Source organism: Benincasa hispida, chromosome 4 (assembly GCF_027475165.1).
Source record: "Benincasa hispida cultivar pf3 chromosome 4, pf3_genome.v1.1, whole genome shotgun sequence".
NCBI classification, from domain to species: Eukaryota; Viridiplantae; Streptophyta; class Magnoliopsida; order Cucurbitales; family Cucurbitaceae; genus Benincasa; species Benincasa hispida.
Genome location: NC_143481.1, coordinates 22995927 through 23007417, shown reverse-complemented (window position 1 = coordinate 23007417; position 11491 = coordinate 22995927). Strand labels below are relative to the sequence as shown.

Below are 11491 nucleotides of genomic sequence, written 5' to 3'. Positions count from 1 at the left end.
CCAATAACTCAAAAGGAAAATTGAATGTTTGTCTCATAGTATAGATTGTGATTAAAAATAATCAATTATAGTAATTAAACAACTACGAAAGTTTCATTAACTAATTATAACAAAATTTTCAATTTCTATAATTTTTCTCAAAATTTTCATCTACATCGAGATCATATTTCGAATTATAACCATTTCTACCGATTTAATAAGTTTTCTCAAAATTTCCACTCTCCATTGGCATCCATATTTAGAACCTTCCTTGTATTTACATTTTGTTGTTTTTCTTTGATTCGGATTGCATAGCGTATGCGTAGGCTAAAATCACAATAATCTGTATTACGCGGCATTTCGATAAGCACAAAAATTCACGAACAAACTAGACGAGTCAGCAGGCCAGCTACCACCTTCCAATCGCTTTAATCCATCGCCTCCGACGCACTCCCGATTTTATCTCTCTCTCTCTCTCTCTCTGTTGTGCTGCGATGTGGGACGATTGCCATCGTGGGTTGCCGGACTCCCACCAGCCACAATCCGATCAAGAATCCTTTATTAACTTTGATTTCTTCTCTGCAGCGACTAATTTTAAGGTGATTCCACTTAACGAGTATCTCGCACATCCTCTTCTTCCTCTTCCAATTGCATTTATTGTCCATGTGAAACGTACTAGGGTTTTGAGTTGGTATTGGTTGTTGGGCATTTTTCCGTATTGATGAAGTTTTCTGGGTTTTGCTTCTTTTTAGGATTATTACAAGACGTTGGAGGTGGATTACGATGCAACTGATCATGATATTCGAGCCAATTACATACGGCTGGCTCTGGTTCGTGACTTCGTGTCCTCTCCATTTTGTCTCTTTTCCCCGTTTTTCCTTTATCCATTTTGATTTGCTCCTCATTTCAGTGTTCTTATTTGTGGGTGATAATCTTTACCGGTACTTGGAATTGGTTCCCTGTAGAAATGGCATCCTGATAAGCAGAAAGATCAAGATATTGCCACCTCCAGATTTCAGGAAATAAACGAGGCTTTTCAAGGTCAGGTTTCATCTTTTAGTTTTTAATGCATCTTACTGCTCTCATTATTTTACAGGATTTCCTGCATTTTCCATCACATACGTCTTAGTTAGGGATCGTGTATACTCGTGATTTGTGAGTTGTGTTGTGTCACGAAATGGATTTTAAGTAAAAAAAAATGTTCACACTATAAGAAGGCTTGAGCAGTAGAGTAGAGATTATGTAGTTATATATATACACACACACACACACACAGAGAGAGAGAGAGAGAGAGAGAGAGAGAGAAGACATCATTAGAGTAAAAGTAGTACAAATGGGAGACAAGGAATCGGCTCCCGGTCAAGGGGAAATACCGAATATCAATTAGATTGCCTCCTTGTACTTCTAATTTCTCCTTCCAAGGTTCTATATTTGTTACATGAAGATCTTAGATGCCCAAGTACTCAGAGAAAGAAAAGAAACAAGAATGGAAAAGTGAATTCTGTGAGGGGCTTTGTAGTAGTAGTTACGGTGGGAAGAGAGCCTGCAAAGGTATGTTCATCTTCATTCTTTCTTTAAAGAGCATGATAACCTAGTGTTGTTTCCATTTAAATTGAGTAATTTTAGTTTGAAATGAGAAGCTCAGGTATGTTGCTGGTTTGTTGTTGTGGGAGATGACAAGTTTTTGGTTCTTGCATCTCTTTTTTCGTGGGTGGCGGTGATGGTGGGGAGGGGGTGATGAAAGGAAAGACTACCATCAAGAACAATGAAACCACCATAGAGGTTGTGGTAGAGAACTCATAAACTAGACAAGCCAAGTTCACAAATATACAAGGCTATAAGACAAAGCCGATGACCCCACTTTCAATACACAGTTTTTAAATGATGTACTGTTGAGACCACACAAACAGAAAAATCACAAATGATGTACTGTTGAGTCCTATAAGAAAAAAAAACTGATGTACTGTTGGGAGGTTCCATTATTAATTTTTGATAGAAACAACTCTCATAGAGAAAAAAAATGAAAGAATACATGGGCGTACTAAAAACCAAGCCCCAAAAAGAAACCTCCCTCTACAGGAAGAGACTTCCATTATGCAAAATAACACCTATAGAATAGTTACAAAAGGTCTTTGAAACCAAAGCCCACAAAGAAACATGAAAGCGAGCAAGAGACCAAACCTCACTAAGGTCCCTATCCATCCCTCTAAAAGTCCTACTATTCCACCCATCCCACATTGTTTCTAAGATTGCACACACCTTAGCAAGCCATAAAAAGTGACCCTTCTCCCCACAAGGTGGATTGAGGAGGAAAGGTTCCATTATTAATTGATGCATTAACTTATTGTACGGACATGTTGGGGTGCTGAGCTTTTGTGTTCTGGCCTGGTTTAGTAACTTAGTTTGATACCATTTGTTGGAAAAAATGGTTCAAACATCATCAACTAAACTAATATGTCTAAGGACTAGTATTCTCCCATGATTTACTCATCTAGATAAATAATAAAACGAATAAGATAGAGAGATAACTTGGATAAAACTATACTCCAATATTCTATGTGAGAAACCTGGAATAGGAGAAATCTTGAGACAAAGTCTAAAAATATCTTGAAAATATCAATTTACTGTTTACATGCAGAGTTTGTGGGCTTATAAGAGTGCCAGAAGATTAACTCAGTAAGACGATATTAGTTATTTTTTAAAAGTAATTTCTGCATAAGGTGCAAACTTTGCCACTGAATTCACTCCTTGCACTTTTATAAATAATTCTCTCGTGGCTTTGACATTTTCTTTTCTCTCCAGTTCTCTCAAGGAAGTGTACATGCTCCCACCTAGGCTACTTCCTTTCTCCTTTCTTTTATAGGTATAAGAAGGTTGGCTGCAACAGAAAATCACCAATGCTATACCTAAATAAGTTGCTTTTCCCTTTCCGCCTTTCTTTTGCAGCCACATCTTGCTAATTCTTAATGAAAGTTCAGTTTCTTATTTTAAGAAAAAGATTTATCAGAGTCCTTTTCTGGGTTTTCCATGTAGAATATTGTGTTGAACTTCGTCCATAGGCCATAGGTTTCTCTATTTTGACGATTTGACTTTCATAATAGGGAAAAGTAAATCCAGAGAAAATTGTTGGCTTGTGGTCGGCTTACCAGCTTTCTCCCGATAGGGCAGAATTCCCTTGTTATTGGAACGGTCAGCAGTCCCCCACCCCACTCCTAGTTCCTTGTCTTCGTTTTATGTGATAAGAGAATTGATGGATGGTGGATATATTAGAGTCGATCTTAGTTTTGGAGATATATAAAGGTAAATGTTATTTACAAGGGAGAACTCTATATAACCATGACCTATCAGTTTAACTTAATCTGCTGTAGTTTTGTGGGGTTGAAACTTGAAAGCAGAGGGTAGAGAATTTTTGTTGGTAAACTGATATTAATTTGCTGTTAAGGTGTTTTCTTATATGCATTTGATTTTGCTTGATTTTCTTGGTGTGTTTAAGTGCGTCTTTCATGCGAAGATTTGACCTTTTTGACATGAGTCACAAGGAGGTAGCAGCCATCTAGCTAGCCTAGCATTTTCTTTTCCAAGCTATCTTTGACTGCTCTCCCTTTGCGTATCTTCATGGTCCGAATCAATTGCTAGCTTGATTAGTTGGAGTATGTAATGTTTCAAGATGAAACTACTCATTCCATTTTCCTGTGAATCTGTATAAATGAATGGGTAAGATTCTCTTAACTATTAAGATCAGGTAGAAAACCTATTTTAGTAGACTAAATATGGTTGTGAGAATGCTTGAGAAGGCAATTTAAAGGAACTCCATTTGAACTCAGTTTTTCCGTCCTAAGAGATAAATGTGGAAGCTGTTTCAGGATGGCGATGGATAAATTTAAGTAGTATTTGGAATTGGATAAATATTTCTCTCTACACTTACTTTCTTACTATCTCCCCCACTGCCTTGACTCTAAGGAGCTGTTTGAGATGCTGAGTTGAGTAGGATGTCTGGAGTTCATATGTATGTGGAGTTCATATGTTTGTGTTTGGGGTGTAGAGTTATTTGGTCTGAGTTCATATCTGTGTTTGGGCTGCAGAGTTGAGTTCAAATGTCTAGATATCTGATGTAGTTTTTTTAACTCTAAATAATATGCTTTTATGATTACTATTTTTGTTTTGAAACTTTTTTATTCAATAATTCTACCCATTTTTGTTTGAATAAAATATAGATTGCAATTTTTTTCTTTTAATGTTTAAAACTTTTCTTTCTTTCTTTCTTTATTTTTTGGGCGATGAACAACAATTAACTCATTACATTTCTTGTAGAAATATGGTTAAATAAAATGAGGAACTAAAGCAAAATCAAAACTTTTGATTCTAGCTAATTTTTCTTCATGAATTTCATTGTCATCTTTTCTTTTCTTCTTCTTCCTATTGTTGCTCTATATTTTTGCTATGTCATGATTTTTTTAAAAAATTAAATCTTCCCATCATTAGAACAACCAATGGAATGTTATCACATTTTTTCAACAGTTTCACTTTCATTTCCTCTAAATTTGGAGGATCATCAGAGAACAAATCTCTATTTTCACTAATTCTTGTCGGAAAATGTTCCAGAATTTTTTTTTTTTTCATTTTATGGTTTTTTTTGTTATATGTTACATACTTTCTGTCTAAATATTCTTAACACTCATTTGATATGTGAATTCATTACGTATAAACATTGCACTTAATGTAGACAAAATAATCTTTTTTTTTTTAATATAATCAACAACCCTACAACATTCTTTATCAATCATTAGTCTTGTAGGAGTGGGAAAGTGGATGTCGAAGTTGATTATCGAAGTTTGTCATCAGAGGTGGTTTTTGAATCCTAGAGTTGGTCGGGCGAAAGTGGTCGTTATGATTTTCATCGGAGTTTGTAGTCCGAGGTAGTTGTTGGATTCTAAGAAGGTGGTTGTCGGAGTTGTTCATCGGAGTTTGTTGTCAGAGCCAATTGGTCGTCAGAGTTGGTAGCGTGAAGGTGGTCGTCGGAGTTGGGTCACCGGAGGTGGTTGTCGGAGTTGGTTGCGTGAAGGTTGTCGGAGCTCGGAGTTGGTCGCTGGAGCTGTCATCGGAGGTGGTTGTCAGAGTCTAGATTTTGTCGCCGGAATTGTCATCGGAGGTGGTTGTCAGAACCTAGAGTTGGTTCGCTGGAGTTGTCATTGGAGGTGGTTGTTGGAGCCCGGAGTTGGTCACCGGAGTTATCATCGGAGGTGATTGTCGGAGCCTGAAGTTAGTCCTTGGAGTGTGACAACGACCGATTGAAACCATGAGAATAAGGGAGAGTTGGTAAAATATACCAACTCAACTCTACCAACATTTAAAGTTGATGGGCCAAACAATGAGTTGATATATTATACCAACTCAACTCATGTTGGTGAGCCAAACACCTCTAAGGATTTTATTTTTTTTTGTTAGTCCAGGTTGTTTTGGCTTTTGGAGGTTACCTAATCTTCTGTGCCCTTTTCTTCTAAAGAGAACTGAGGGAATGTTTGAGAAGGAAATTTAGAGGATCTCCGTTTGAACTCAAATTTTCCGTCCCTAAAGACAAATATGAAAGTTTTTTCAGGATGGAGATAGATAAATTTCAGCAGCATTTGGAATTGGATAAATATTTCTCCCTACATTCGACTTTCTTACCATCTTCTTTTTCCTTTCTTTCCCACAGCTGCTAAGGTGTTTGGTCAAAAGAAGTTAGGGAAATAGGAGTTGTGAACTGCACTCCATGTTTGGTCAAGAAGTTTGTGGATCCTATTACTAAAAATATCAATCTTATACCTTCTTAACTTCTTATACTGGGGATCCTATGGGTTCACAACTCTCTACTTCATGACTCTATGGAGTTTGCAACTCCACTCCTTTGTTAGTCAAGGCTGTTTTGGCTTTTGGAGGTTACCTAATCTCCCATGCCCCTTCCTTCCTCCCCCTTAAAAAAAAAAAAAAAAAAAAAAAAAGTAACCCACAATTGTTAATTAATAAACTCTAGATCTCACAAAAAACTTGTTTTATTCATGGACAGTTTTGAGTGATCCCATCAAGAGGAGAGAATACGACAACAAAGGCATGTTGTACAAATATGATTACACCGTAGTTGTAAGAAATCCTTTCCTCTCTCTATTCTACCTTTTAATAACAACATCCAACCACGCCTTCTATTATTCTTATGTTTGCAAATTATTATGTTTTGTGCAGGAATATCTCAACCGTTTCAAGGGCCTTATATTGACTTGCAATGGCCTCGGAATTAAACATTCAATTTGGTAGAAACAGAAACATCACTCTTGGGAACAATTGCCATATTATCTAGCAATCTGCCGACATGACAATTCAAGTACATGAAGGCTTGTTTGAGCCAAGCCAATGCTTTCGACTTTCTACTGCCCCATATTTTCATTTGTTCTGATATTTGTATAAATTCCAAAACAAAAAGAAAACCCTTCATATTTGTATCAATTATCTTCCCTGACTACACTTCCTAAATTCTTAATCTGTGGGACAGAAAAGGAATACTATTTATTTGCTTCACTAATATGCATGGATGTTGGCTTTGTATTTTCGATTCTAGGTTGAAAGCTAAGTTTAAAATGTTGAAATTGTTATTGTTTCAACGCCTCCAATTTTGACAGATAACTAGAATGGACTTTCTTTTATATGTTGATGACTCATTAAGTCATTAAAGACTTTTTTTCATAGTTCTAGTTATTTTTCTGCGTTTGCGAGTAAAATGAAACATCTTTATAAAATGAATGGAGTCAATGTATATGCGTTTTCTTTCACTTTTAGGGAGTACTCATTAATGTCATATTTTAAATTTTAAAATTAGTTTAAATATCATGTTATCTCAGAATTATGAAATTTGTTTAAACTTAGGGCAGATATTTTCAATAAATCTTAAAATTGGTCTATAATACAAGTTTATTTTTTTTTTCAAATTGTATATAATATATTTGCATCTTTACTATAAATTTTTTAAACATATTTATGTTATATTTTCTTGCATGAATATTATTAGGGTTGTTGAACTAATTTTAATAAAAATAAACTTTAGAGATCAAAATTTAAGATTTATTAAAAGTACAAAGACTAGAAAAAGTGGGGACTGAAAATTGGAGAAATTTTATGGACTAGAATGATATATTAAACTTGATAATATTTTTGAAAGCTAAGAAAAATAGGGAATTAAAAGAAAGTGAAAATTTTAAAATTATTTATTTATTTATTTTGTAATATAAGGAATCTTCATTAAAAAGTCAATCCATATTCCATACATATTCAATACCCTTAAATCTTAATACTTCCCTCCCATCAATTTATTAACAGCTAATAAACGAATATTTTTGTTTTCTTAGAGCTGTTTTTTTTTCCATCTTAAATTTAATTTTTGAATAAAATATGATAATTTTAATGTAATTAAAAAAATTTGTGACGTGGCAAGGTCGTGGCTTTTCCTCCCATGGACGTATTAATAATTAGAAATTAATTGAAACGCTACCTCACAACATGATTGAAATTATTAAAAATAGAAAAAGATGTGTTAGCTTTCTCTCTCCTTACATTTGCATTAGCTGGCAATCCTCCTCAATCACCTCGATGTCATCGTCCCCAACTTTAATCCAACGGCTCTCGTTTAACTCTTATTCTACATTCGTCGCAGGCTAGCACAACTCTTTTTTCTTTTTTCTTTTTTCTTTTTCATTTTCTTTTTTGGGTTTTAAAGCCGCCCGCGGCATCTTTACCAAACGGCGAAAACGCAAATCCCTTTCTTCTCTCTGTATCATTTTCTTCTGCTCGCCGGAGTTCAAAAATGGCCGCCGCCGTGCCGGAGAATCTCTCTCGCGAGCAATACGTGTACCTAGCGAAGCTTGCCGAGCAGGCTGAAAGATATGAAGAGATGGTTCAGTTCATGCAGAAACTCGTTCTTGGTTCAACCCCAGGCTCTGAGCTCTCTGTCGAGGAGCGAAATCTTCTCTCTGTCGCTTACAAGAACGTGATTGGCTCACTTCGAGCCGCTTGGCGGATTGTCTCTTCCATCGAGCAAAAGGAGGAGAGCCGTAAGAATGAAGAGCATGTTGTTCTTGTTAAGGATTATAGATCAAAGGTTGAGTCTGAGCTTTCCGACGTCTGTGCGAGTATTCTGCAGCTTTTGGACTCGAATCTTATTCCCTCAGCTTCTGCTAGTGAGTCGAAGGTTTTCTACTTGAAGATGAAAGGGGATTACCATAGGTATTTGGCGGAGTTTAAGGTTGGGGATGAGAGGAAAGCCGCTGCTGAGGATACCATGCTGGCTTATAGGGCTGCTCAGGTATTTGTGGATCTTTTTTTCTCTTTTGGTATTATTGAGATATTTTCGAATTGGGGCTACTTTTATGGACCTGTGAGGTTGAACATTTGACTAGTGAATTGACTTTGAATACTGATTTAGTATCCACCGAACATCCCTACTTATCCGATCCATCTTTTACTGTTATGTTTCCGTGTTCTAAGTTACAGCCTTCTTCTCTCACGGAAATCAAATCTTGATTTAGACTGTTCCAATGGTTTTCAAATTGATGACGATTTTTCTTTATTACTCTGTTTTTCGTTGCTTTCTTCGTGGGATCTCCAGTCTCCAAGAGATCATTTCTATGTCTCTTCTAATGGTTTATTTTAATAATTGAATCAAAAGATAATAGGAATTTTCAATTCTGCGATATGAGTGCTTGAGATTGGAATATTCTGAATGCTGATTTTGCACTTGTTGGATTTTATGCTATGAAGGATGTCGCAGTTGCAGATCTTGCACCCACTCATCCGATAAGGCTTGGGCTGGCACTCAATTTCTCTGTGTTTTACTTCGAGATTCTGAATCAGTCCGATAAAGCATGTAGCATGGCCAAGGAGGTAAGTTTTGATCCTTTATGTAGCATAATAGCATTCTCGTTGTACATTATTTTCCTTTGTATATTTCTCTTTGTTTTATCAATGAGAAGAAGTGGGCTGATTCTGGCACACTTTTGCTTTTATCACTGGGGCCTCCTTTTATAGATCTTTGTCTTATTGTATTTTGGGTTATTAAACTGTTCCTAAGAAATTGTGTCAGCTGGTACTATTACTGGTGCGACTTGGTCAAACTATTGTCTTTACGTTAATTGCTTTATGTGTTGGCAAGGGACCTTTCTCCTAAAACTTGACTTCTATGGTTATGTTTAGGATCATTCATATGCAGACGTGAACGCCACTGTTCATATGAAACAGTATTGCGTGGATCTTTAAATTGTAGGCTTGCATATGTAGATTTGGACACGTTTGTTTAATATGCATCTTCATTGACCAATGATTCAAATTGTTCACACTGTTGCATGGGTTTTTTATTTCATTCTTTTGCTCTTCAGTTTCAGCTTTCAGGAATTGCCATATTGTCCTACATACTATTGTATCTTTCCTCAGACCACTGGATTTTTAGTTCATTTTATATGAAAATGTATCATCCTTATTATTGAAGTATGTCATTAAGTGGGTTAAGTCTACAGAGGATGATTGGATCTGTGACTTATTGTGATTCATGTGTTGATCTATCTCCCTTTGCAAGAGGTCTATCAGACATTGAAACTTTGCTAATAACTAATATTACTGCCTGTGTTTGGAAAAAAAATTATTCAATGGGCCATCACAATGGGATTGTTTCATAATAACTGTTGGATTAGACTACAAAATCTGCCAGAGTAATCTCTCTTATGGTTGACCACTTTATTTGATTGAATTTTTAATGGATGTCTTTTGTTCTCTTCTTTTAAAAAATTATTTATATATAAGAAACAGTGAAAGGAATATATTAAAAAAGAACTAAGAAACAGCCTAAGGGCGGGGTTGAGAAAGCCTCCCCCAAAAACACCCCAAGGACCCTCTTTTCAAATTTTTCATTTCAACCAGAATACCTTGATGGCATGCCTCGCAGGTTTCTAACCCAAATTAACATGTAATCTTGAGAAAAGGGTATGTATTATTTGACTGATGTTAGCCACATATTCAATAAGATCTTTATGCCCTCTAATTATTTCTAGATACAAATGAGGTACTTTTCTCTCTTACGTCCAACAGTGAATAACAGTGAACAACTGTCAGCCACATCGTGATGGTCCTGTTGAATAATTTCTCTGTTGGACTCTTTGAAACGTGTATTGCACATGTTACATTTTCTTGAGCCTTTTGGTGTATTTTCATATCCCCTTTTGCTAAGTACTTGGAACTGCACTATTGTAAAGTTAGTCACCTAATGACCGTTTTGTAAGTGACTTACAAGCAGTATTCTTTCCCCCATCGTTCTTTCGTGTGTTAGTCATCAGTCCTTCTTCTTCTGATCAGGCATTTGAGGAAGCCATCGCTGAGTTGGACACTTTGGGTGAAGAATCATACAAGGACAGTACCCTCATCATGCAACTATTGAGGGACAACCTCACTCTCTGGACTTCAGATGCGCAGGTCAGTGAACACCATCCACCCAGGAAAAAAAATGGAAAAAAAACATTGTTCATTTATATAGTTTCAATTGGTCCATAGGTTTCAATATGTTACACTTTTATTCTTGAGTTTTGAGTTTTATTTCCATTTGGTCCTTAGGCTCCAAAATGTTACACTTTTACCCTTGAATTTTAAATTTTGAGTTTAATTAGTTTCCATCTGGTTCATATGTTTCATCATTTTACACTCACTAATGCTCACTTTTGATCTTTGACACGTTAGCTTTCAGTTATTCATTTAAAAAAATTAGGATATGAACATTTTTAATTAATTTTAATCGTGATATTGAAAATTAATTTAATTGTTTTAAATTATGTAAAATAGAAATCAACATAAAGGATCAAAAGTGAGTATTTAGTGAAAAATCAAAGGTAAAAATGTAATTCTTGAAACCTAGAAATCAAATAGAACTCCAAATTTAAACGTAAAAATGTAACATTTTAAAACCAAATATCAAATGAAAACTGTACTAAGAACTCAAGGTTCTCTGAAAAGAATCCCTTAGAAAGCACAAATTGCAGCCTGTATTCCCTTTAACTACGAGGGCATAACATTAGTGAATTATGTTGGATTGTTTGCAGGACCAGTTAGATGAGTCATAGAAGGCATCATAAGCTCGACCTGTCCTGTGCTTGTGAAGGGTGGGGGGAGGAGGTGGGCTTCAAATGTCATTTGCTTATATGCTATATTTTAAATGTGTGAAATCTGGAAAATTAAACGCATTAGTCTGTGAATGATGTCTTGTTACTCAGACTAACCTTGATCTTGAATTCCTAAGTTCCAAAAAAATTGGTGGTTTTTCTTCTTTCTTTTCTTTTCTTGACCAAGCGTGGGGCTCTTTTTACTTTTTTTTTACTTGAAAAGATTCAGAATGAAGAACATTTTTTAGCTTCATTTGCTTCATCTCAAGTTCTGATATTCATATACTCAACACTTAGTAGTCAATTATATTCGGTTGAAGACAATCAAGGGGAATATGGCATTTATA

At 35.6% G+C, this 11491-nt stretch overlaps 2 protein-coding genes across 2 annotated transcripts; both read left to right on the top strand.

The window, feature by feature from the left end:
- The first annotated feature begins 227 nt into the window (after positions 1 to 227).
- On the top strand, positions 228 to 6558 carry LOC120076004 (uncharacterized). The gene is made up of 5 exons (XM_039029777.2): positions 228 to 578; positions 732 to 809; positions 945 to 1020; positions 6026 to 6099; positions 6199 to 6558. Exons 1-5 carry the CDS (start codon positions 474 to 476, stop codon positions 6268 to 6270), a joined length of 405 nt encoding a protein of 134 aa, XP_038885705.1. The 5' UTR covers positions 228 to 473; the 3' UTR covers positions 6271 to 6558.
- Positions 6559 to 6926: 368 nt separating this feature from the next.
- LOC120075642 (14-3-3 protein 10) lies at positions 6927 to 11397 on the top strand. The gene is made up of 4 exons (XM_039029225.2): positions 6927 to 8308; positions 8764 to 8886; positions 10348 to 10464; positions 11085 to 11397. Exons 1-4 carry the CDS (start codon positions 7811 to 7813, stop codon positions 11103 to 11105), a joined length of 759 nt encoding a protein of 252 aa, XP_038885153.1. The 5' UTR covers positions 6927 to 7810; the 3' UTR covers positions 11106 to 11397.
- Positions 11398 to 11491: the final 94 nt, after the last annotated feature.

Bases quoted from the DNA above. Each gene is read 5' to 3' on its own strand.
- LOC120076004 (XM_039029777.2), top strand. From the start codon at position 474: ATGTGGGACGATTGCCATCGTGGGTTGCCGGACTCCCACCAGCCACAA. The intron at 579-731 runs GTGATTCCACTT...GCTTCTTTTTAG, and splicing joins CTGCAGCGACTAATTTTAAG to GATTATTACAAGACGTTGGA. The intron at 810-944 runs GTTCGTGACTTC...GGTTCCCTGTAG, and splicing joins ATTACATACGGCTGGCTCTG to AAATGGCATCCTGATAAGCA.
- LOC120075642 (XM_039029225.2), top strand. From the start codon at position 7,811: ATGGCCGCCGCCGTGCCGGAGAATCTCTCTCGCGAGCAATACGTGTAC. The intron at 8,887-10,347 runs GTAAGTTTTGAT...TCTTCTGATCAG, and splicing joins CATGTAGCATGGCCAAGGAG to GCATTTGAGGAAGCCATCGC. The intron at 10,465-11,084 runs GTCAGTGAACAC...GATTGTTTGCAG, and splicing joins TCTGGACTTCAGATGCGCAG to GACCAGTTAGATGAGTCATA.